This window comes from Hippocampus zosterae, chromosome 1 (assembly GCF_025434085.1).
Source record: "Hippocampus zosterae strain Florida chromosome 1, ASM2543408v3, whole genome shotgun sequence".
In the NCBI taxonomy this organism is placed as follows: domain Eukaryota; kingdom Metazoa; phylum Chordata; class Actinopteri; order Syngnathiformes; family Syngnathidae; genus Hippocampus; species Hippocampus zosterae.
The window spans coordinates 3,149,352-3,173,470 of NC_067451.1; the positions used below are offsets into that span (position 1 = coordinate 3,149,352).

General features: G+C 46.5%; 1 protein-coding gene across 1 annotated transcript; it reads right to left on the reverse strand.

Moving 5' to 3' along the window:
- Positions 1–691: 691 nt before the first annotated feature.
- sema4f (sema domain, immunoglobulin domain (Ig), transmembrane domain (TM) and short cytoplasmic domain, (semaphorin) 4F) lies at positions 692–24,076 on the reverse strand. The gene is made up of 15 exons (XM_052067082.1): positions 23,563–24,076; positions 7,167–7,312; positions 7,013–7,072; positions 5,853–5,954; positions 5,670–5,781; positions 5,459–5,578; positions 5,210–5,364; positions 3,762–3,943; positions 3,549–3,678; positions 3,078–3,291; positions 2,899–3,008; positions 2,673–2,824; positions 2,510–2,565; positions 2,204–2,394; positions 692–1,833 (listed from the first exon to the last, which is right to left on the reverse strand). Exons 1-15 carry the CDS (start codon positions 23,651–23,653, stop codon positions 1,216–1,218), a joined length of 2,439 nt encoding a protein of 812 aa, XP_051923042.1. The 5' UTR covers positions 23,654–24,076; the 3' UTR covers positions 692–1,215.
- Positions 24,077–24,119: the final 43 nt, after the last annotated feature.

A 24,119-nucleotide genomic window follows, 5' to 3' on the forward strand; every position in this document is an offset into this window, starting at 1 on the left:
TTGATTACTTTGTCTTTGCTGCCATCTGCTGCTCACTAAATAGAAAGCACTTTGCAGCCATTCAATGGAAAAATCCAAATTACACGTGCCACTGGGTTGGTTGGTGTCGTTTTATTTGTTGGCAGTTTCACTGTATCACAGATTTGTCAATCATATTGATGCAGATTTTGCGGTGATCATTTTTACACACGGAACGTGACTGCCAGGGCTGGGCTGGAAATCTGTCCTTCACATGCCTGGTGGGTTAGCGTCTTTTGGGTTGAGGCAGTGCCATTTAATTAATTTCTTCCATTCTACCTCAAGGCAAGCTCACAATTTCGAGACAGCAGCCCATTAATTAAAAAATCGAACCAATCACCCAACTGATGGTGATTGGTTCTATATATATCTATATCAATATAGATATATATAGGCACCTCGTAGCTCATATATGAAGTCTGCAACGTGTGAATTTTTGTTCTATGAATAAGTTGGAGGATTACTCGAGAAATGCAGAAGGATGTCCAAAAAGTGAATACATTTAAATGGTGTAGAATAACGTAATTACAATTATTTACGACCCCATAAAAAATCTGTCATCCATCTAATATCTTTGCCATTGATCTAGTGACAAGGAGAACAAATTCATGCTCTTTCGTGACGATAGGTACTATTGACCTGTGTTTCCACTTGTATTGTGTGTGTGTGTGTGTGTGTGTGTGTTATACTCCTGAGGTTTTTCTCATGTAAAATATGTGCCTTGGTTGGCTCAATGAAAGATAACCCTTCCACATTTGCCTGACGTAGCTTTGGTTTTCAAAATATGATTTATTACAAAAACACAACAAAACAATACACAAGCAACCCACATTAAGAGAACAAGCTGGCGCAAAGTCATCCAAGGAAGGACCCCGTCAAGATCACAAGACTCTTTCTGTCCCCGCAAGCGAAAACCCGACGCCTTCATTTTACGGCTCGACTGTCCTTTGGTGGCCTTCGAAATCGGCGAGGGTCCCGGAATCGAGAGAAGTTGAGTTGAGTTGAAAAGACGAGTCCTTCAGTCACTCTTCCGATTGCACATGGCCAACACGGTCCGCTCCAGAAAACGTATGACACGACACATCATGATATGGAGTTTTGAAGCATCTCTTCATGACACCATCCATAGGCAGTGACGGTTTGTGTGGGGCTGCTCAAGCCCGCCCCCCAGTGGCTCCTGGATGAAGAAGCCGCCTCTCAAATGGAGCTTTCTTCACATGGAGCGAGGGGTGCTGCTGATTTAAACATGGGAAACTTGGCCAACTCTTCCTCTAGTCCCATTATCCCTTCCCCCAGGCTCTCATCCAGGTCAATCCCCTCCATCGGATTCTTCTCCTCGGCCTCGGGACTCCCTCCCTCCCCGCCGGCAGTCCGTCCGTCCAGAACGTCCACCGACAAAATGTTGTAGTTGGCATACGAGGCGTTTCCCCTTCCGTTTCTGGCTTTGGTGCCGGCTGTTGCGGCGCTCCCGCCGTTGCCGTGGTGACCGCCGTTTCCCTGCTTACGGCCTTGGCTCGCGTTGGCGCCGGCGATCCCGTTGCGTTTCTCCGACAAACGGAACCCTGGCTGCGGGGCGGCGGAAGCGACCAGCAAGTCCCGCCCCACCTTCCGTTCTTCGCGCAGACCTCTGGCGTGCCGACGTTTGACAAAGTAGATGAGCGTCGCCCCAAACAGAATGCCGGCCAGGAAGAAGAAGACATAAAAGGCCACCACGTGACGATTGCATCCCGCCACGGCTCCCGCGGCGCTGGGGTCCTCAAGTGTCAGCTGGTAGGCCGCCCGACGGCAAGTGGTGGGCTCGTGGATTTGGCCTTCCTGTTTCGGGAGGGGAGACGTTTATCGGCTCGGTTGTGATTGGACTGGAGGATGAGGAGCATCTACGTATGTGTGTGTGCGTGTGTGTGTGTACACAATGCATTAAAATGTATCCATGTTTGTGTGCATCACAGGTGTCAAAGTCAAGGCCCGGGGGCCAGATCCGGCCCGCCGCGTCATTTTATATGGCCCGCAGGAGCAAATCATGTGTGTCAACTTTTATGATCCTTGCTGAAATCTGGACCGAAATATCAAATTCTCACGGGTCATAAACAATATTGAGATTTTGCATCGGCCCTCCAAGGGAAGCGCTACAAAAAAAAATGAATTTGACACCCCGTGGTCTACATTTTCTATCCCCGGCCAATACCTGGCATGAACAGATGTAAGTCCCCAGTCCGTCTTTGGTGACGGTCACCTCCAGGTCAGGGTGTCGCTGCTTGGTGAGACTTTTGGGGGGCTGCTTCCAGCTGCAGGGCCTGGGAGACAGCTGGGCACACGGCAACAGGATCTGCAGACCCAGGGAAACACGCAGCTCCTTGATGGACGGAGAACAGCGTTCTGGCGCCCAGAAAGAGGCGGGAAAGTGTGTGAGACGTCAAGAGGACTTCATATTTTTTTTCAGCCGCAGCGTTTTTTCAATTTCAAATCGTGTATATGCGTGTGATAAATATACCTTCCTGGGTGTCACATTTGCTTAAGGCTTCTTCTATTACGTCTCCATTGCCAGGCCTGGACACACACACACACACACACACACACACACACACACACATAGCATGAGCATTGCATATTCGCGAGGCAGCGGCATTTGTCGGATCTTGAACGGTCGAACTTACGCCGCTGTGGAGCGAAGGCAGCGTTCCTCGCTCGAGTCCCACTCGCAGCCCAGTTCTCGGAATCGGGCGCACAATTTGCAGCTTAAGTAGAGCGTGCATTCTTCGGACTGGATGCGAGCGAGAGACAACGGGCTGCTCACCAAAGCCCAACCCTGACAAACGGGAAACGGCAGGAAAAACGGCGCTGGTGAAAAAGGCACGCAGGCACAGGCACAGGGCGCTTTACCTGGTGCAGCAAAATATTGTTGACTGGCTCCGTCGTCTCAAATAAAGGAACCTCGCGGATTAAAGTGGCGTTTTCGCCGATGACCGCCACCTGATGGAGCTCCCCGAAGTCTGATGACGCAACAAGCATGGACACTTACCCCTGCGTTTCTACTCTTCGGAAATATTTCTCACTCTTACCTGTTCCGAGGTGCAACAACGCTTCCCTTTGGCCCTCTCTGCGACCGATCAGCGTGACGGCCAGTTTGGTGTACGCGATTCCTTTTCTGACCAGCAGGGGCGCTGCGTTGACACTCTGCTGCATGAGGGGGTGATTCCTCACGTACGCCAACAGGTTGTCGGGGATTTTTAGGGAGGAGTCAAAGCCCTGCGCCCTCAGCGCGTTGTTCAGACACTTTCAATGTTGGGGGGGAGGAAGGAAAAGACCGTGAGAGTGTGTCACATGATCAAAAAGTCCACCCGACATCTACAACCGCAAATGAAAGAGTAATTTTAAAACCGAAGATGTGGTTTCGGTTCATATTCTTTTTTTTCCAGCATTTATTTGATTTTCTTTTTTTGGGGGGGGGGGGGAATTTAATTTTTTTTTTTTTTTTTGTGAACTATAATAACCCTGGTGTGAACTACTGCGGTGCATTGAGAGGTCAGTACCTGGCCAGGCCGCGGCAGGCCCACCGGCGTGGGCGTGTCGGTTTTGTCGCTGCGCTTCTTAAATGGCCCGTTCATTGCCGCCACGATGTCCGGCACACTGAAAACGCACACCGCCGACTGCTCGGGTTCCCTGGAGCGCAGGCGAGACGACAGAAGGGTCCCCCGTGAAACTCAAGACGGCGCGGCGGGTTCGAGCGCCCTCCCGCAGCTTACCACTGTGTGGTGAAGAGTCCATAGAAGTGCGTGCTGCTGGCTTCTCGGGGTGAATGTCGCATGGTGAAAACGTCCACCAGGACGTCGAAGCGCTGATGTTGCAATTTGTCCTCACAAACCAGCTCCGCCTTGAGGAAGGTGGTCCAATGTTGCTGCAGGGTCCTGAGACCTCCCACGTCGGACTGAAAGCATGAGAAACGTTTGCATCCATTGATGCCATGTAAGAGTCCGATAGATGCGCCGTTCACTGAGGACAGAATTGTTCTCAAAACAATTACCGTATTTTCACGACTATAAGGCGCCATTAAAAGTCTAACATTTTCTCCAAAATGGACGGGACGCCTTATAATGCATGAGCTGAGTTCCAAAATCTGGCTGAGACACGACACGCTGTTTATATAGAGAAAAGGCGGAAGTGAGGTCGACCAATCAGTGAAGCGCGTCCGTGCATATGTAAATATATGAAGAGAGAGAAAATGTGTACGTGAGTGATGACACGCACGCACGCGGAGAAGAGGTCGGCCAATCAGTGAAGTGCGGAGAAGAGGTCGGCCAATCAGTGAAGCGCGTCCGTGCACTTATATGTAAATTATTGACACAAATTGACACAATTGTTCAATTCGGACACAGAAGATGACGACTTTGATGGCTTTCTGAGTGATGATTGAGCAAAAAACGTGAGTATCTTGTAAATAAAATACACCCAAACTCAGTTCTGCTTTCGTTGCCTTTTTAAAAACGTGTTTTAGCTTTGAGCTTCAGTGTATGCTTCAAGCTAACGTGTTAGCGAGCGTGTTAGCATGCATGCATGCCGTATGTTTAAGCGTATGTTTTACCACTGTAAAACTGCGCCCATTAGTACAGTGCGTCCTGTGTATGTGTAAAATACAGAAATGTCACCCATTAATGAGACTGCGCCCAACCGTACGGTGCGTCGAATAGTCGTGAAAATACGGTATTATTTTGGATTCTTTCGACCGGATTCTGTGCCCTGCCGTCCGCAGAAGGGCTATAATGCCCCCAGATACTCGCATGTGCCTGTTTACTGAGTTTATTTTCCAAATCTATAATGTGTTCCCCTTACGGGAGCTCAGTCTGCGGCTGTTTTTTTTTTCCATTTACCCACCCACCCCTCTGCTAAAGGCAACCTGATGGATTTCCATTCTGGATCCTCCTGTTGGTCATTGTTTTTCTGTCTCTTCCATTTCATACACCCTGTGGTAGAATGACTAAAGCAATTCTGATTCTGACGCTGATCAGCAGGCACTGATATTAGTAGTTCTACACAGAGGATAAATAATATATGACTGTGAGTAATGTTATATAGTATGTCTACGACATAAATGCAAATTAGTATTAAGCTAGTGGACTAAATGGCTCGTTGGTATATCAAGTACCTGAAGGATTTTTATCACGAAGAATCAATAAAACCCAATTTGGATCCTCACCCGACACACTCGTGCCACTCTGGGCACTCGGATTTTGGAATAGAAGTTGTACTCCATAGCCGCCTCATTGAAAAAGAAGTAGATCCTGTCGTCCTCTCCCGTCACGTTGTTGTCGGCTGACAGCTCCACGATAGAGGAGCTCACAAAGTCGGGTTCTGCGTGGCAAAAAAACAAAACAAAAAGAAAACTCACCTCGCATCAGCACTAATGTTCTGCGCGTTGGCACGTTGAATTGTACCAATTCCTCACCGTCAAGCCAGTGCACTTTCTGCTCGCTCCGGACCTGCTTCTGCTCCGGCCCCGTTGCCCGGGTGATATCGAACTCCGTGCCCCGGAAGTTGATGGAGGTGGCGGCATACAGCACGTCACCTTAGCATACGACAGAAGAATAAAGAGAGCAGGGTTTGTTTTTTTTCCCCTTCAAAATGAAACGATGTGATCACGACCCGCAGCTACTCACCCGTCATGATAGCTGTGAATGGCTTCTGGGGGTCAAAGGGGACCTTCTTGCGGCCCATCTCCGTGATTACCTGACCGTCGGCATCCTTCTGCAGGCTGAGGGAGGACATCTCCTACGGGATTGGCATTGACAGGTTGTGTAGGATGACGGAAAATGAACCAAATCTTGAAAAAACACACTCACCAGGAATGCACACTTGGGGTCAAAGGCATATGTGCCACATACGTAGATGTGTCGTCCATCCGCGTGAAACTCCAACAGCAAGATGTAGTTCCGGCACTCACCCTGCAGAGACCCCCCCAAAAAAACATCAGGAACTACACACACAGACTTTTGTTCAATGTCCATCTATCCATCCATTTTCTGATCCGCTTTATCCTCACAAGGGTCGCAGGGGGTGCTGGAGCCTATCCCGACTGTCTTTGGGCTATAGGCGGGGGACACCCTGAACCGGTTGCCAGCCAATCGCAAAGCAAACAGAGACGAACAACGATTCGCACTCACACACACACCTAGGGAAACTTTTGGAGTGTTCTGTCTGCCATGCATGTTTTTGGAGTGTGGGAGGAAACCAGAGTACCCATAGAAAACCCACACAGGCCCAGGGAGAACATGCAATCTCCACACAGGAAGGCCGGAGCCGGAATGGAACCCAGAGCAGACACTGTGAGGTCTATGCGCTAATCAGTGGCCCACCGGGCCGCCAGTTATTAACTTTTGTCTCAACGAATTGTTTGCGATTCGGATATCACCAGTGTGTCCTTCTACCTAAATGTCCTACTTTCACGCTCTGATATTACTGCAGCGTGAAGGTTTCACATTTTCCGTAAATTTGACCTGAAAGCCAAGTACAGTGAAACAACGAAACCAACAAAATACGCATAAGTTTGTGTGTGTGTGTGTTTACATCTGAGATCAACTTTACTACAGTGAAAAACCCCCTGTTGTGAAAAATGTCTTGCTGCAAACATGATTTCGTTGTAGAGAAGTTTCACAGTATCCCAAACTTTTTATGAGTCATCGCGTATCTTCCCTCATTTCACAAGAGCCCAACTTTTGACATCAAAACTCTGCCATAGACGAAATGAAATCAAAAAGCCAAATCTGACATGCCCATAAATGACAAATAGGGCGTCAGAATTTGTATCATGCACAAGTTCCCCCTTTTCAACCGCACTCCTGAAACGTGTACCCGACTGCAGAAGTGTGACTTTCAGCAAGATGCGAAATGACTCTGCATTTCCTCTTTCGCATCATTTGGTTTTTCAAGCCCGAGCTGCCTCAAGCCACATCCCGTCTCACTTTTGATTGTGACACGCACAAAAACACCGTCGGTTTCTCACCTCGGTCTTTCCTTTCGTCATACAAGTATTCATGCTCTCCTGCGGCACATCCCAAATCACCTAAAATGGAGGGAGGGGGGGGGGGCGTCAAATTGGAACGACTTTCAACGTGGCTGCAATGACTCTCCGTTGCGAATGCTAATTGGCCCCTGACCATGCGTGGTCTCTCGTTCAGCCTGTTGGTGTCCACCGCCACGACGGTGTCCCTGGCGCCCAGGAAGAGGACGCCCGACGTGGGATCCATCAGGAATGCGCTGAAGTTGCTCACAGCCCCAAACTCCCGCCGACCTAAAACAGTGTCTGTGGGGGTAAAAAAAAAAAAAAAACAGACGGATGTCATCATATGTCCAAATATGGTCAATTGCACATTTTTTGACAAATCAATCCTATTTGTCTGGCCATTCTTTTCACGCATTATTAACCAATATAAAGCATTGAAAATAGTTTGAGAGCAAATCGGGCATGCGGCATTGATTGAGATGGAAAGTCTGGATGATTTTTTTCCCCCCGCAATAAGTTGGAGGAAGTGGTTTGAGAGATATGCACAATAATAGCTTCTATAATTCACCGACATGAATTTCCACTGCCCCCTCTGTCCTGACATTCACACACACACACACACACACACACACACACACACGAGCACCCACTACCAAGTCGGTGTGTGTCTGTTTCCATTTGGCAAGAATGTCATTTCGCATTCACCAAGGAGCCATCTGTTCCACTAAAAGCCTCATGGCACTTTAAAAGCCACCAGCGCTCTGTTGGAGCCTCGCATCCGAAGAACCAGCCAGTCACGGACACACACGCACGCACAAAAAAGCTTATTATAGTTCAGGAAACGAACAAAATGAACCAAACTAAAACTGAAAAAAAAAAATGCGTGAATGAAATGGAATAAAAACAAAAAAATGCTCCAAAACTCAGTGAAACTGCCTTTTACGTCGATAGAGCCCCCCTGAAACCAACTATAATTAAACACAAATGTCCTTAATTTTTGTCAACATGAGCTTTCAGGGTTGATTTTAAAACATTAATGTTGGTATTAGCGTATGTCCGTACAGAAAAAGAAAGGTCAATTGTTGTTTGTTATACTTACTTAATACAAAATGTTGTGAATTTGCTCTCGCTAAACACTTACAATCATGAGAAACAAAAATTTATTCTAAAACTAACAAAAACAAAATGAAAACAAAGCATTTTGGAAAAAAAAAACACAAACACAAATATCTCATTTATATTTGTGGTTGTTTGTTTTCTGCTCTCATAGATTTAAATAAGCTCAATGAATTAAAAATATATATCCAAAAGTCCCAAACAAAAAAAAAAAAAACTAATGACACACACCTTGTCGGCCAGTAATGTTGCATATCCAGAAATCCCTCGCTAGACACACAGCGCATCTTCCACAGCTTCGCAGTTTCACAGATTTCTTTTTTTTTCGTGTATTGTTTTTCTCCGGTGCGTTGTGTTCTGCATCCTGATTGGCTAAATGACTGTCGACGAATGTCAACAGTCTCCAGGCCTCATCGCTGTCCAGCTTGCCAAGTTCCGTTACACTATTTTTCAAATCTGCCAGTTGTTCATTCATTCATTCATTCATTCATTCATTCATTCATCTTCCGAGCCGCTTGATCCTCACTAGGGTCGCTGGGGGTGCTGGAGCCTATCCCAGCTGACTTCGGGCAGTAGGCTGGGGACACCCTGAATCGGTTGCCAGCCAATCGCAGGGCACACAGAAACCAACAACCATTCGCACACACACTCACACCTAGGGACAATTTAGAGTGTTCAATCAGCCTGCCACGCATGTTTTTGGAATGTGGGAGGAAACCGGAGCACCCGGAGAAAACCCACGCAGACCCCGGGGAGAACATGCAAACTCCACACAGGGAGGCCGGAGCTGGAATCGAACCCGGTACCTCTGCACTATGAAGCCAACGTGCTAACCACTGGACTACTGGGCCTCCCTCTGCCAGTTGTTTGTAAGAAAATGTTTATTTTAAATGCTTAGGCCTGATAAAAGGTTTAATCTTTGGTTTCGATCAAGACAGCATTGCATTGTATCCGTAATAATTGTAAAAAAATAATAATTTTAATTAAAACGTGGGGGCGGCCCGGTAGTCCAGTGGTTAGCACGTGGGCTTCACAGTGCAGAGGTACCGGGTTCGATTCCAGCTCCGCCCTCCCTGTGTGGAGTTTACATGTTCTGCGTGGGTTTTCTCTGGGTGCTCCGGTTTCCTCCCACATTCCAAAAAACATGCGTGGCAGGCTGTTTGAACACTCTAAATTGTCCCTCGGTGTGAGTGTGCGTGCGAATGGTTGTTCGTCTATGTGTGCCCTGCGATTGGCTGGCAACCGATTCAGGGTGTCCCCCGCCTACTGCCCGAAGACAGCTGGGATAGGCTCCAGCACCCCCCACAACCCTAGTGAGGATCAAGCGGTACGGAAGATGAATGAATGAATGAATTAAAACATGAATGAGGGATTAACAGTCGTGGGCTGCGGAGGGAAGTGGCAATGAACAAAATACAAAAGGATCATTCGTTCGCCGTGACCTGCCTCTCCTCAACCAACGCCATCACCGCTCACTCGTGCGCAATTGTGACATGAGTGCTGGTGACAGAGCCCAAAGGCGAGGTCTTCTGGAATGTCCTTCGGAGCCGGTCCTCAACCCGTGAGACCTTCCGCCCGGACCGCACCCCTCGGGTGACACCATCTGCCCTTTGCACGCACGCAGATGCGCATGTGCGACGATATGCGGGTCCAATAAAAGCCACCAAAATGTGCCATTTTCCCCATGTAAAAATGAGAGGGCAGCTTTTGAAAATCACACCCCCTGTTCTTTGAGGGAGCGATTGCTGAGTGAATAAATGAAACAGTAGCCTTAAAATATAAACAGTCGCTTCCCTGGCATGAATCATTCATTCATTCAGCTTCCATTATACATGACTTGGGAATGCAGGGAGGGAGTCAGCCTTCACGTGTGTGTGTGTGTGTGTGTGTGTGTGTGTGTGTCTGTGCGCGTGTGTGTGTGTGTGTGTGTGCGTGCGCGCACTATACGCCTCATAAAATAAGGACCAATGACATACACTAGTGCCTTGAGATACAAATTAACCCGGCTCACAAGGACAATATTCTAGAGCAACGTAAATCGGTCCGGTACTTTCTTTTTCGCCTCGCAGATCCCAGCTTCCAACCTCGCCTGTCATTTTCCGCTTCCCAATTCTTCCTTTCCCTCCCATAACTCTCGAGTTTCTCCGAGGCCAGCAGGCGAGTGGCTCGCACTGATAAGCAGTAGCACTACTAATCAGGCTTGCCCTAAATTCACCCATGCCCGCCAGTGTGTGTGTGTGTGTGTGTGTGTGTGTGTGTGTGTGTGTGTGTGTGTGTGTGTGCGCGTGAGAAGCCCGTTGTGGCCATGGCAAGGGAGGTATGTATGCGTAACCATTGCTCGAGTCTCTCACTGAATGCGAATCCTGCGACTTGCACCTTATCCATGGAGCACCACAAGCCCCTCTGTTGCGTAATAACGACATCTGTTGAGATTAAATAAGATAAATGTCGAGTTTATATAAGAAAATTATGACAGTGTTAATAAGTCAAGACCTTTCACCTCACCCCGAAACTGTGTTTTAATTAAACGTCCTCCAGCAATTTACACATGAGAGACGCCCGGGAGAAATTCATCAGTCTCGGTTGAATGAAGTCGTGGGGGATTAACGGCTTTATTATTTCCAGTGTCGGGCTTTGGGTGATAGATGAGGCAAAACTGCAAAGTAGGTGCTGCACTCCAATGGATGCTGGCATGTGGCTGCCATTAAAAAAAAAAAATGCACCTGGTTAAATGTGGTCGGAAGCAGCATACATATTATGTGTAATATTCATTCATTCATCATTCATCTTCCGAGCCGCTTGATCCTCACTAGGGTCGCGGGGGGTGCTGGAGCCTATCCCAGCCGTCTCCGGGCAGTAGGCGGGGGACACCCTGAATCGGTTGCCAGCCAATCGCAGGGCACACAGAGACGAACAACCATCCACGCCCACACTCACACCTAGGGACAATTTAGAGTGTTCAAACAGCCTGCCATGCATGTTCTTTGGAATGTGGGAGGACTCATAGTCCCTGGAACGTGTCATTCCCGATTAAGGACAAAAATTCAAATCTGCATTGAAGGAGTTTGGATAAAGATCAGAAATCAAATTGTATGGGAAGTCAAAAGTCTCACATTGTTAGACTGTTTTGGTCACCATCCATCCATCCATTTTCTGAACCGCTTAATCCTCACTAGGGTCGCGAGGGGTGCTGGAGCCTATCCCAGCCGTCTTCGGGCAGTAGGCGGGGGACACCCTGAATCAGTTGCCAGCCAATCGCAGGGCACACAGAGACGAACAACCATCCACGCTCACAATCACAATTTAGAGCGTCCAATCAGCCTGCCATGCATGTTTTTGGAATGTGGGAGGAAACCGGAGCACCCGGAGAAAACCCACGGGGAGAACATGCAAACTCCACACAGGGAGGCCGGAGCTGGAATCGAACCCGGTACCTCTGCACTGTGAAGCCGACGTGCTAACCACTGGACTACCGGGCCGCCCTATGTGTAATATATACTGTATATATATGTGTGTGCGTGCGTGTGTGTGTGTGTAGCAGGGTGAAGGATTTACACACGCACACAGAATCCCTGGAGAGAGTGTGGCCCAAACAAGATCACCTCAGAGATAAACACATATTGCACATGTTATGTCACGACTCCCTCTGGCCGAATCATTGCGTCCCTTGGCGTCGACTCGAACGCCCCCCGGAGAGCCGCACCTCCTTGACACTTGGGCGCACGCAGACACAAACAGTCGTACTTGAATAAAACATGTGCCAAGAGATCCATCCGGGTGCGCGTCTGCACGCGTGATCACGTGTCACACACAATCGATCAGCGCAGATACGAGGGCCCTCAAATATGCTTGTGTGATTTTATTTATTCATTGGCGGCAGGGTACACGCCGCCGGCCTGCTTGGCTGAAAGCAAAAGGGCTCGCGTTTGATACTTCAGTCGAAGTAGAGATACTCATGTAAAATTGAGTTTTTTCACAGCGGCTGCATGTGTTGGTGTTTAGGTCAAAAGGGCATTTCCCACGATGACCCGTAGAGCTTGGCTTTTGTGCGATGTCATCGGCACCCTGCTCTTCGAGAGCAGGATAAAAGGAGGCGGGGCTTTTTCTTCCCAGCTGATACAATTGTGGTGGGGTTGCGGGGGCAAGAATCGGAAACGCTCCTTGAGGACCTTCTTTCCTCAGCATGAGCGCGCGTGCCGTCTTTTATGAACTCCTCGCTGCTGTTTAAATGGTCACGAATACGACACGAAGTCATCAGTGATGAGAACGCTTACCAGGAGGATGAAGTCAAGTCAAGTCAACAGTATTTCTCGAGCACTTTCAAACAGCCATCGCTGCATACAAAGTGCTGTACATGGAGCGATTTAACATGCACAATAAACAGTAAGACGAATCGGTAACAAAGGCGGTAGAAAGCACCAAACAGTAAAATCAAGAACAAATCTAAGTCATGCCGAGTCGAACTACAAAGAATACAAGTGAAGTGAAGAAGTGGGGAACCTTCCATCTGCCCACTCTCATTTACTCGCCAGTGACACACAAAATAAGTGCGTGTGTGTGTGTGGGGGGGGGGGGGGGGGGGCAAGCGCATGCCTCTATGAGGAGTCAGCCTACGCAACTCAAAGTGGGTCGCTGAGTGGGGTCGATACTCATTCATGTGGCGGTGCGGCGAGCCTTGATCAGATTGGTTGGAATCAACAGAGCCAGTTGGTGATAGAACGCAAGCAAATGATTGTTTAGTCATGTCTGTGTTCGTCGTTCAGACTGTAAATACACCACAAACTATCGGCCCAAAACAGTTTGACACTGTATCGTCTTGGAACTTAAGCATTGAGGGATCAAAGAGTTAGTGAGGAATTAGCACTAAATGCCGCGTAAGTGCGTGCGTCTGTGTCGAATGCGCTCCTTAACTACCACTTAACCACCCAGGCTAAATTTAACTCAACTCCACAACAAGCAGGAGTTCGGCGGATAGGCAACAGTCATAGTGTATTTGAAACAGCCGCGTACCTTTGCTTTTGAGAAGTCCTTTGAGCTTCATGCTCACAAAATAAATGCTAAATGCCATTGACGCACTCAAAAATAGCATCCGTGTCATGGTTTTATGAATTCGCAATCAATGTATATTTAAGTAGAAAGATAATGTAGAAAGATAATTGATACATTCTTTATCCCCTGCGAAGAACAGCTAATAGAGGACAATGGTTTGCTGATATTTTCCTCATCAAAAAGAACATTCAAAATATTTTTATTGGTTTTTGGTCCGGCATATTTTTAGCAGCATTAGCATGGGCTCTCCTTTGACAGGATTCTGAGTAACTGTAACATTAGTGCTTCAAGCCGCCCCATCGTCCAAAAGACCAATGCTAAACCAGACAGCAAAAAAACAAAACAAAACTGCAGGGCCTTCATAAAGTATTGAAACGATGAGTCTTATTTTGCTTTTGTTTTAGCCCGCGGAGACACGCCCTCCTGAGAGCGCCTGTTCCATTATGTAATCAGATCTGCCATTCATGTGTGAAAGCTGGCGAGCAGGAAGACTCAAAATGATCCGCATGCACGGCTGTTTATTTTCTCCCTCACAAACGGGACGTGCTGATGTTGTTGACTGCCACATGCAAATGTCGCGGCGGTTTCTTTGTGCCACCTTGTAGTGTTGTGACGTTCCCCTTGGCCACTTCTCTCCGTGTTCCTCAGCGCCAAGCAGGGCCGGCAGGGGTGGACATATCGTTGAGATGAACCGCCACCCATGAGAAATCTCCCTCTGCCCGAACCGCTCAGACCAACTGTCTGCTTGATTAAACCCAAAGCGGGAGGGATGGACCTCCCTTTTCATCTTCTCTTGGGCTGAGGAGACGTGACAGCTCGTCACCCACTTGAGGTGACATGATTTATGGCAACCTGAGGGAGACTGAAGCCTGCCTTGCTCATGCCTTGCCAGTTCGAAGCCATTCTCTTCATTTCAAGTCCACTAGCTTCATGCTAATGCTATTTAGCATCAATGTTGCAGTTCTTTAACGCGTGACGCAATGGACTGAAAATATGACTTGTATGCAGTTACGTTTCATACATGATATGTTGTTGGGGGGTTTTCTACGCGATATAAAATCTAACAGAATATTTCACATTTTCTGAGGTATATACAGTACCTTGTTTAAGCAATTCCTTCCAGAAGAATTTAACCTGACAAAAAAAATAACCCTTCTCCGCAGGGTGTCCGGGCTCTCCCTTAGAGATAAGGTGAGGAGCTCGGTCATCCGGGAGGGGCTCAGAGTCGAGCCGCTTCTCCTCCACATCGAGAGGAGCCAGATGAGGTGGCTTGGGCATCTGATTCGGATGCCTCCTGAGCGCCTCCCCGGTGAGGTGTTCCGGTCATGTCCCACCGGGAGGAGACCCCGAGGAAGACCCAGGACACGCTGGAGAGACTATGTCACCCAGCTTGCCTGGGAACGACTCGGGATCCCCCGGGGAGAGCTGGAAGAAGTAGCTAGGGAGAGGGAAGTCTGGGCTTCCCTGCTAAAGCTGTTGCCCCCGCGACCTGGCCCCGGATAAGCGGTAGATGATGGATGGATGGATGGAAAAAATAAAAAAAGGTGAAAATATAGAGCACTATGAGTGAACTTTGGGAAGTCAACAGTCACATAGTTCCCCTAAGCTACTGTTAACGCCGTACCTTATGAAGTTTACTGTAAAAAAAAAAAAAATTCCACTTTGTGTACTTAAAACAACCCCAATACGCTAGCTTTGTGGTAACATTAATTAGCATGAATGTTTCTGTTCTTTAACCCTTCAAGCAATGGACTGAACATAAATGTATAAATATGGAAACAGACAATATGCGAGTACTCAGTCATATATTCTTTATCCTCAATGCGGGGCGACCAGTATTAGTTACTTACTAATGAGCTGAGAGGAACAGAAAATTGTGTACCGTAATTAAAAGTGTGATAAAGCGCATTACACAGCAACACGTTGTTTCGTAATCAAATAACAGGCCTCTCTTCCGCTGTTTGAACAAAGCAGGCGCATTAAATTAGTTCTACCCCCTGCTGTCAACATCAGATCTAAACTAAAACAACCTGCTTCTCCACCCAAACAAGGACGCGTGCGAGCGCAAACGCTTGCGTAGTACAATCTCGCTCACCACAAAAACAACTACAGATGAGGCCATAATTGCACAAAGTGCAATTTCAGTGTTGCAAGCGTGGTTCAAGTCTTGGTCATGCATCGCAACACAACATCTGCATACACAAAAACACACCTAAAAAAAGGGCGGGGCTCATGAAGGAAATAACGCTCAGGTAGTACAGGCTGTGTTTGCTCGCCAGCCTTGCGTGCCGTTTGCTTATTTAATGTTTGATGAACACAACGGGCTCTCCTTCATAATTGCTGATCTGATGACTGGTGATCAGATATGCAAAAGGGGGTAAGTTACACACACACACACAGTACAGGTGAGTAAGAGCACAAAGGCGGGGTACTAACAAAAGCTTCAGGACAGTGCGTGTCGTTTTCACACACGAAGGTTATCTCCTGCATCTGTGTGTCTCACGCAGAGCAAAGCTACACCGCATGCATGCGACGCCCATACACAAATACAAGAACCCGAATGATACGCCCTCTGGCACCTCACTTGACATTGTCATCACCGCCACAATTGCTCACGTATTGTGTTTCCAGGTTTGCACAAAATGACTCATGGGAAAGTCGGCCCATGGAGGTGAGACATCAAACCAATATGCAGCAAAACGCATTTCAAATGTCAGTGCTGGCTGACAAAATGTCTTTTGACACCCAGCTGCATGTGACAGACGAAAGGAAAGCAGCGCACTAGTAAATCTGTTGCTCATTAGACAGCAAAGAGTGGCAAGCAGTGTTGAAAGCCACGGACACTGTTAAGCATTTGTCAAACGAGGTCAGAGTATCAGGTTCGAACAGTGCTGCCTATTGTGTCTGCATGTGTTTGACTATGTACAGTGACATCATAAAAGGGACGCACGCACACATACACACACACACACACACACACACGCACATACACACACAGTCAGGAAACGAGCCTTACTTTAACGGACATTACGCGTCATCCTAAAATCCTATTACTAGACGCGATGCCGAGAAATTAACTTAAGTCTACACACACACACACACACACACACACACAAAGTATGAGCTAACCCATATGTCGAAAGGGATAAGTCCACATCAACCCCAAGTGGAACGCATTAACTACTGTACCTCACTAAATGCTAAAGCCAGGCTTTTAAAATAACATACGCAAACAGTCCCATTAGATTGTTTTTATATATTTATATATACATATAAAACGCACGGAATTACTCCGTCTGTGGCGTTCCACATGGCTCAATTGTGGGGCCTGTGCTGTTCTCACTGTATCTGCTTCTTTTGGGTTACATCTTAAGTAAACATGGGATTTCCTTCCTTCCACTGCTATGCGGGTGACGCTGGCGGTCACAAAAGAACCCCCACCTCAATTCCTTTCCCCCGTGACATGCATGCACTCACAGCCGACTATGAGGCACTCTGAAGCGGCCATGTAACTAGACTATTAGAGGGCAAGACAGGGGGCGGGGGACAAAGCTCAATTTTGAATTGAATTGTGACTTCAAGAGTGAGGAAATAAAATTACCTGAATCCATGCTTGTAATGCATGTCACCTAATTCTGCATTACATCCATTGTGAGTCATCAGGACAAGAAGCATTTTAATCTCATCTGGACTGCTGGGATCACACTTGGGTCAATGTCTTGGTGGAAAATGACACGGGGTATTGGGGGGGGGGGGGGGGGGTTGTAAAATAAGAAGCACTTAAACTGATGAGGTTACTCGAGATGCTCCTTGACGTCAGAGTTCCAGCGGGTAGAATGTTACTCCAAAGTCAAACACACTTTCAGGCTACCCAACCATTAACAGCGTTTCTTTCAAATCATTTTGCGCACAAGCTGCAGATCTTGTTTCACAACACATTAACAGCAGTGAGGTTATGCTTTTAGGAAAAGCTTCAAACGATATTTATTACAGTATATCAACTTATCGCTGAGTGAGCTAAAATGGACACGATCGTTTTTTTTCCCAGACTTGATGAAAGGTTATTTTCATGCGTTTGTTTACACACGTCATCAACATTGTGTAGCGCTGCGTTGTTTCTTCTCCAGTCCGTCACTTTGCTAGCCACTGCGAGTGGTACGGATACAGGCTAGCGGTGGAACGAATTTTAAAAACAGTTTAAGCAGTTTGGTTTGACTGTTTCAGTTTGGTTCGGATGAGGCCTCTCAATTCATGGACACGCTCAACTCTATCAGAGTTGTTATTGAGGCGCAGCAGTGTACAGCAGCGCTAAAACTAGCCAAGAAACACTTATGCTAGCCGGCACACACTTGGCGTTCGGCTGACAACGAATCTGTGCTTTTTAAAAAGGATGTACTTTTATTATGTTTCCTACATTATTATCACTATATCCGTGGCAATTAATTAAAACAAAAACAATACTGTCGTATATCAGTGGGGAAAATGCGTTATCGCGACAGGCCTCTATACATGTCTGCCAAACATTGCGATGTCAAAGATATATGTACACCACGCCCTAAACAATGCTGATCGGAGAAAAGCAGTTTAGGTCATCTCACCCTTGGTGCCTTTAATTTCCACCTGACACTCCCAATTAAAAGCAACCACAGTAAAGAAAGCAAAAATCGTGGGTGTGGGGGGGCCATGAGGGATTCGGAAGGGGAGGCACAGAGGGTGGAATTTAATGAGAGGTGTGCCCACACATGCACACACATAACGACCAGTCCTGCAAAACAAGCAGGCATTAATAGAAGGTAGCTTTTTATTTTTTTACTAGGCTGTACAGTAGCGCTTAGACACAATAGGAAGTTGCTGTGTGAGTCTGCGTGTGCAACAGGGAAGACTTGGAAGTTTTCCTTTGTGCCAGCCTGTGCCAGTATGCTGCCATTAATGTTTTGCTTTCCACTACCAGCGCAGTATCAACGATCAAAACCCCACTCAGCCAACACACAAATGCACAACATTGCAACTTCATACTCAAGGATCCATTGCTCAGCACTGCGGAGAGTCTGCGCTTGGGGTTTGCGTGACAGTGCGTTTGGCTGAGCTGCAAATGAGTTTGAGTGCATCTTTGTTTTCCCTCCAAACCGGTTCAGCCAAAGGCGCACATGTGAACAGGTTCGACCTGACTGGAGAGAGAAAGTTTATGCAGGTGCCCCCTTGTAGTAGCCTCTCCAAAGGGAGTGGAAGAGGCCCTAATGTCTCAAATTAATTCATTCATCTTCCGAACCGCTTGATCCTCACTAGGGTCGCGGGGGGTGCTGGAGCCTATCCCAGCTGTCTCCGGGCAGTAGGCGGGGGACACCCTGAATCGGTTGCCAGCCAATCACAGGGCACAAAGAGACAAACAACACGAATCACACCTAGGGACAATTTAGAGTGTTCAATCAGCCTGCCACGCATGTTTTTGGAATGTGGGAGGAAACCGGAGCACCCGGAGAAAACCCACGCAGGCCCGGGGAGAACATGCAAACTCCACACAGGGAGGCCGGAGCTGGAATCGAACCCGGTACCTCTGCACTGTGAAGCCGACGTGCTAACCACTGGACTACCGGGCCGCCCTCTTGTCTCACATTGTTTTTGCAAAATATAAAATTTTATCCGCGCAGAATGAGACACATTCAAACTGGCGAGTCATCAATGTTGAACATTTAGGGCAGATTTTTCATGTCACTGCTTTATTAATTGTAACCATATTGGAAATCTTTTTGTTCTTCTTGGCATCATCTTGAGAGGGTGGAGAAAGACATTAAGCGCAATGAACATGGCTGATAATGCCAAAAGGCACGAATCATCATAACTAATACTTCAAATCAATAATGTCGCCCCGGTTGCCTTGATATGATTAAAAGAGCTGCTAAAAGATGTGACACTTTCATAGAGGTTGATTAAAAAAAAAAAAAAAAAAAAGTCCTCTACTGCTTAAGTGTCACCACCTGTTTCGAAATGCCCCAAACTGCTCTCTATGAATAGTAATTGCTTTCAACTTCTATCTGATGGCAGAGCTCCGGAGAGAGCCTGGGAATACAAGGAAGGAATTCCAATGAGTGAATGATTAATGATTTGGGGGCAATCTTCTAAAACCCGCTGTGGTTCGTGGAAAAAAAAAAAAATCTCAAGACACTAGATAAACATCAACAAGCGACACAAGATCTACTGGATTTTGATGAGTGGGAGGGAAGAGAGCAAGAAGGCTGGATGGCTGTGGGACTTTGTGGATTAGGATGGCGGGGGAAAAAAATCCCATGTCAGCAACGCCATTTTAGCACTACTTTGACCTTTTGAGCTCTTGTGTTTGAACCCGTCGACGGATAGAATCAGGCAAGACAAAGAACGATGAAGACCAAAGGATGCCGAGCCACGAAGTGCCCCGATCGTTAAAAGGGCCCGTGTAGACGACGCGACCTTGTCACGTCTGACTCAAGGTGACCTTCACTCAGAGCGGCTCCTCGGGACGTGTATGCAGGCAGCGCGTCATTCTCAAAGGGGGCGGGGTTAATGTCTGTGGGATATAGGGGTTCTATTGTGTTTGAAACACTCGAGAAGTGTTTGCTTTCTGTTGGTGGTACATTGTGACCCACATATCATTCCATGAAAAGCCCAAAAATAAAATGTGAATAAAAAATAATTATTTTTGTCATTCCTTTGATAATCCAACACACAAAAAAAACAACAGAAGATGGATCTACTTTTACATTATTATATACCTCTTTGAGCGCAATTGCCGTCAACAGGAACAACAACAACGATGAGCGCCATTGACGTCAAGATTATTTAAATTTATAAGTAGAAACGATGTATACACAGATACACACACGACTAAATACTACTACTAGTAATATGACTGAATTGTGTGGAAAATGTTTGTAAAGTATAACAAATACTCTGTGAGCTCAGAAAGATCACTCTTAATTCTCTAGAGCGGCGAGAAGTCAATCGTCATTTTTACTTACATGTCTGGCACTGAAATAGTTAAAGAGGGAGTTTAAAATTTTCAATAATTACTTTTTGTCATATTTTGCTAAGCTATTAGCAACAGTAGTACATGAGTAAAATGACCAAAAAATACAACTTCAAACACTCTGCTATGAAGAAAGTATATTCTATGAAGTCATGCTACCAATGTCGCTAATGCTGCCTGCTTTATAATGCTAATGCTAGCTCAGGATTGCTAGCATGCAAAATCAGATACCAACATAGTCCCATTTTTTGCTTTTCAATGCCATTTCAAAATGGAGAGAGTGTGATTGAACCTATTCCTTCGCCAAATTGACATAGGCCAGACAGCAAAGCCGGGCATTTCAGAAGGAACTAAAGCAGACGCTAAAAGCCCTCACGATAAAACCACACTGGCTTCTTTCAGCATCACGATGATGGGGAAATAATGGGCGGAGGATAGGGGAAGAATGAGATGCGTGGATGAAAAACACTTCTCTTGTCATGACATATAAAGCTTCCTTTTTATTCCCATCCGTGTGACACGAGCCACTGAAAGGCCATGTGTGTTTCGACCAGTGTTCTCCACTCAGAATCTCGACTGTGTTCAAAGCACGACATGAGGAGGACTTAGCTGAGCATAAGTGGACAAAACACTAAAGAACAGCATCAAATCCTCCTTGTTGCTGCTTGGAATCTCTCTCAGTGTCTGTTTTTATCTTGGCGCTGAAATGCACATTTCTTTCAGTGGGACTTAATTCCACTTTCCCCCCCCCCCCCCCCCATAAGGAATCACCATCCACGCCCACACAAACATAGTTCGCCTCTAGCCAAGTGAAAACGTTGGCACTGAAGTACACGGAAACAATACATGTTGCATCTCTGGAGCTACTAGAGTGAATCCTGTTTGAATAGAACGTCCGCTTGGATGCGCTTGACTATAAACATGGTCAGAAAATACTTTTGCTTTGCGGTAGATGGGACACCGGATGGCACAAAGCACAACATAATGCCTGCTAATCGTATGTGTCGGGAGCTCAACTGTAAATGGATCCGTGCAGCCGCCGCCCCGCTGGGAGCCTTCCGACCCCCCATTGTGTGGCTCACCCCCTAACGAGTTTCACGTGGATGGCATTAAAAGTGTGGCTCAAGCTGTGAAAACCACTGGAAAAACAGAGACCACTAAAACCCCGTTAAACACAAGGTGTAGGTTCCAGACCCACCTGCGAGGAGGTGAAAATCCACAGCGTAAACCACTTTCTTAAATTAATCCTCACTCACTGTTAAAAATATCAAAGACTAGCCTGCGGCATGACTTTGAGGAAACCCAAACAACAAAACTTCAAACGAGAGACAATCTTGTTTCAAGCTGTCTATTTGCCACTTAGCGGTTAAGCTAACTGTAAAACTGTCAAAGAAAAGAAAATGAAACTTCATAGATGTAAAATATTGTTTCATGAATGTCAGGTAGCTTAATGCCAACATACAATGCTACACAGCATTGACAGCTAGCATCTACATCCAGAAGATGCTGCAGCCCAAAAATTTACCACGCCAAAGTTCACAAGTCTAAGTTAAAATAAATTTTACATAAATTAATGTAATGAAAATAAAGATGGACAAAAAAACATGTAAAATATAAAATAAAATAAACATCCCATTCATACACTAGCTTAACACGCCAACTAGCGAACAGGTTAGCAAGCTATCAGTCAGCTAACTCTAAACTCTAATTGGCTGACTTCTTTGTCACTAAACCGGTCAGGAACCAGCTTTTAAAGCCACAAATACACAAAATCATAAATACCACAGTGTACAATGTGGGGGAAACATATTGATACACCTCACATACATATTTTGTATGAAGGAGAAAGCTTTAAAATACATATAAACGACAAACCAAATATATGCTTGCTACTTCACAGATATGAGAGTGCTGAACTGTTAAATCCCTTTAAAAGGATTACTTTAAAATCTGCGACAAGATGGATTTCATCAAAAAGCAGCAGTCGGACAGCTTCACTGTATACAAGACAAAAATACACACACAAATACACACCACCTGGGCCGCTCTCTTATATAACCGGGACTCAGCGACATCACGTGCCCGCACGCCGTTATTGTTTACTCGCTGTGTTTACAGATAATACAAGTAAAAGCAACGTTGAGGACTTCTCTGCGGACACACACACGGTGACGCAACATCTTTTCCTCATCACCGCCTCGGTGTGTAAATACCGTCACATGGTCATCCTCTTCCTCAAACTTGTGATGGCATATTGCGTCCCTGCTGACCTCGCCGCTCACGACACAAAGAGGGAGCTTGTTGCAGACCAGGGTTTGCCTCGACAACAGGCGTGCCCATTGGGCTCTCAGAGGCCGATTTGGGATGCTTTGACACAATAAAGGTAACAATTGCATGTGGGAATCACTTGACAAGCTGCTGATGCCTTTTGACATTTTAAACAAGCCTCCGTAGACTCCCGGCAATGCGCAGGGGCACAGAAATGCTGATTTTACTTCAGCTTGTGTGGTGTTTTTTTGTGGATTTCATACTATACACACTTGCCAGTGACATTATTATCCAGATGCAATACAAAGTTGCTATTTATAATCATTATCCATCATTTTATTCCTATGCACATCTAATTTCAACCTGCTTCCAGTTCACAATATTCTGCAAACTACATTGCATTATACTGTCGTTTCTAAAAAGTGCTGATGCCAATTCTGTTCTTATGGACACCACAAATGTTCCGATACTAACACATCGATACCACCGATTACTGGCCATCACAGGAGACACTGTGCATTATGCCCCCTAATGTCTCTAGGGGAGAGATTTGACTCGAAATTATTCACACAAGTATAACCACGATTGACACATGTTTTTCAGGTCCACAAACACATTCTTGATTTGCATGGGTTTTTTTTCCCCATGTTACGTGTGCATTTGGTTTACATATGATCAATCATAATAAATGCACATACAACATTTTAAAAAATGCGTGTCATGTGCAAATACATTTGGGGAACAGAAAAGCACGTGTAAATTGTGGATGTGTGCGAACAACACGTGAAAATCCAACGAGACATCACCGAAGCGCAACACCTTTAAAAAATATAAATTTAAAAAATGATGCTAATTACAAATTGGTACATTTAACCCCATTCAAGAAAAGTTTGTGTTTTCGAACAATATGAGTCGAAACACATTTTCATCACAATTAGCCCCGAGTAAACCACCCACCACCGCCACCATCCAAAAAAATCGTTCAGCTGTGAAAAACTTGGCAAAGGGAGAATATTGATCGCAGGTGTGTCTCGCACATTGTGGTCATTGAGTGGCCTCGATGACAAGATCCATGCCCAGTAACAATAGTTTTGCATCCAAGAAAGCATCAACTTACATGGCAGTCCGCTCACAGTCGCTGCCCAGGAGCCTGCGGGAAGCAGACAGCACACCGGGAGCAGGACGAACATGACGCTGGCAGGAGTCATCCGAACTCGGCTTCCGTCCCGTCCAAGTGTCCGCTGGAAGTGTTGAGACGTCTTTGTTGTTCAGCCGCGGGGCATCCTCACGTTGATTCTCGACCAAGTTAGGAATTGCAAAGGATGATGAACTCGCGTTCGATTCCTGTTAGAACATTTCGCGCAGAGCTGCTGCCACATCGCGAGCGCTCCGCACAAGCAGGAGGAAGGGGGGGGGGGGGGGTTGCGCGGTGCACTCGTTGCAAAGGTGACGTTTTCTATCACCGGGTTCAAACAAGCTGCCGAGCGTCACTACCTGTCTTCACAAACTGCAACAAAAGTAATCCAAAAGTGGTGTCATCTTCTGCTGGGGGGGTGTTAGCGCGTAATACCGCGGACGAGACAGCCACCCGGACCCGCGGACGCCAGTCCCTTCGGCTGAAGCACGCACATTGTTTAGAATAAAAAATGTTGTGGGGTGGGGAAATTGAATAGG

What these genes read in the sequence shown, in the direction of transcription:
- sema4f (XM_052067082.1), bottom strand. Translation starts at nt 23,653, where the DNA reads ATGACTCCTGCCAGCGTCATGTTCGTCCTGCTCCCGGTGTGCTGTCTG. An exon ending in TGACGAAAGGAAAGACCGAG is followed by an intron (nt 5,955 to 7,012) that starts GTGAGAAACCGA and finishes GGGTCTCTGCAG; the next exon opens with GGTGAGTGCCGGAACTACAT. An exon ending in GTTGTTGCACCTCGGAACAG is followed by an intron (nt 3,009 to 3,077) that starts GTAAGAGTGAGA and finishes TTGCGTCATCAG; the next exon opens with ACTTCGGGGAGCTCCATCAG.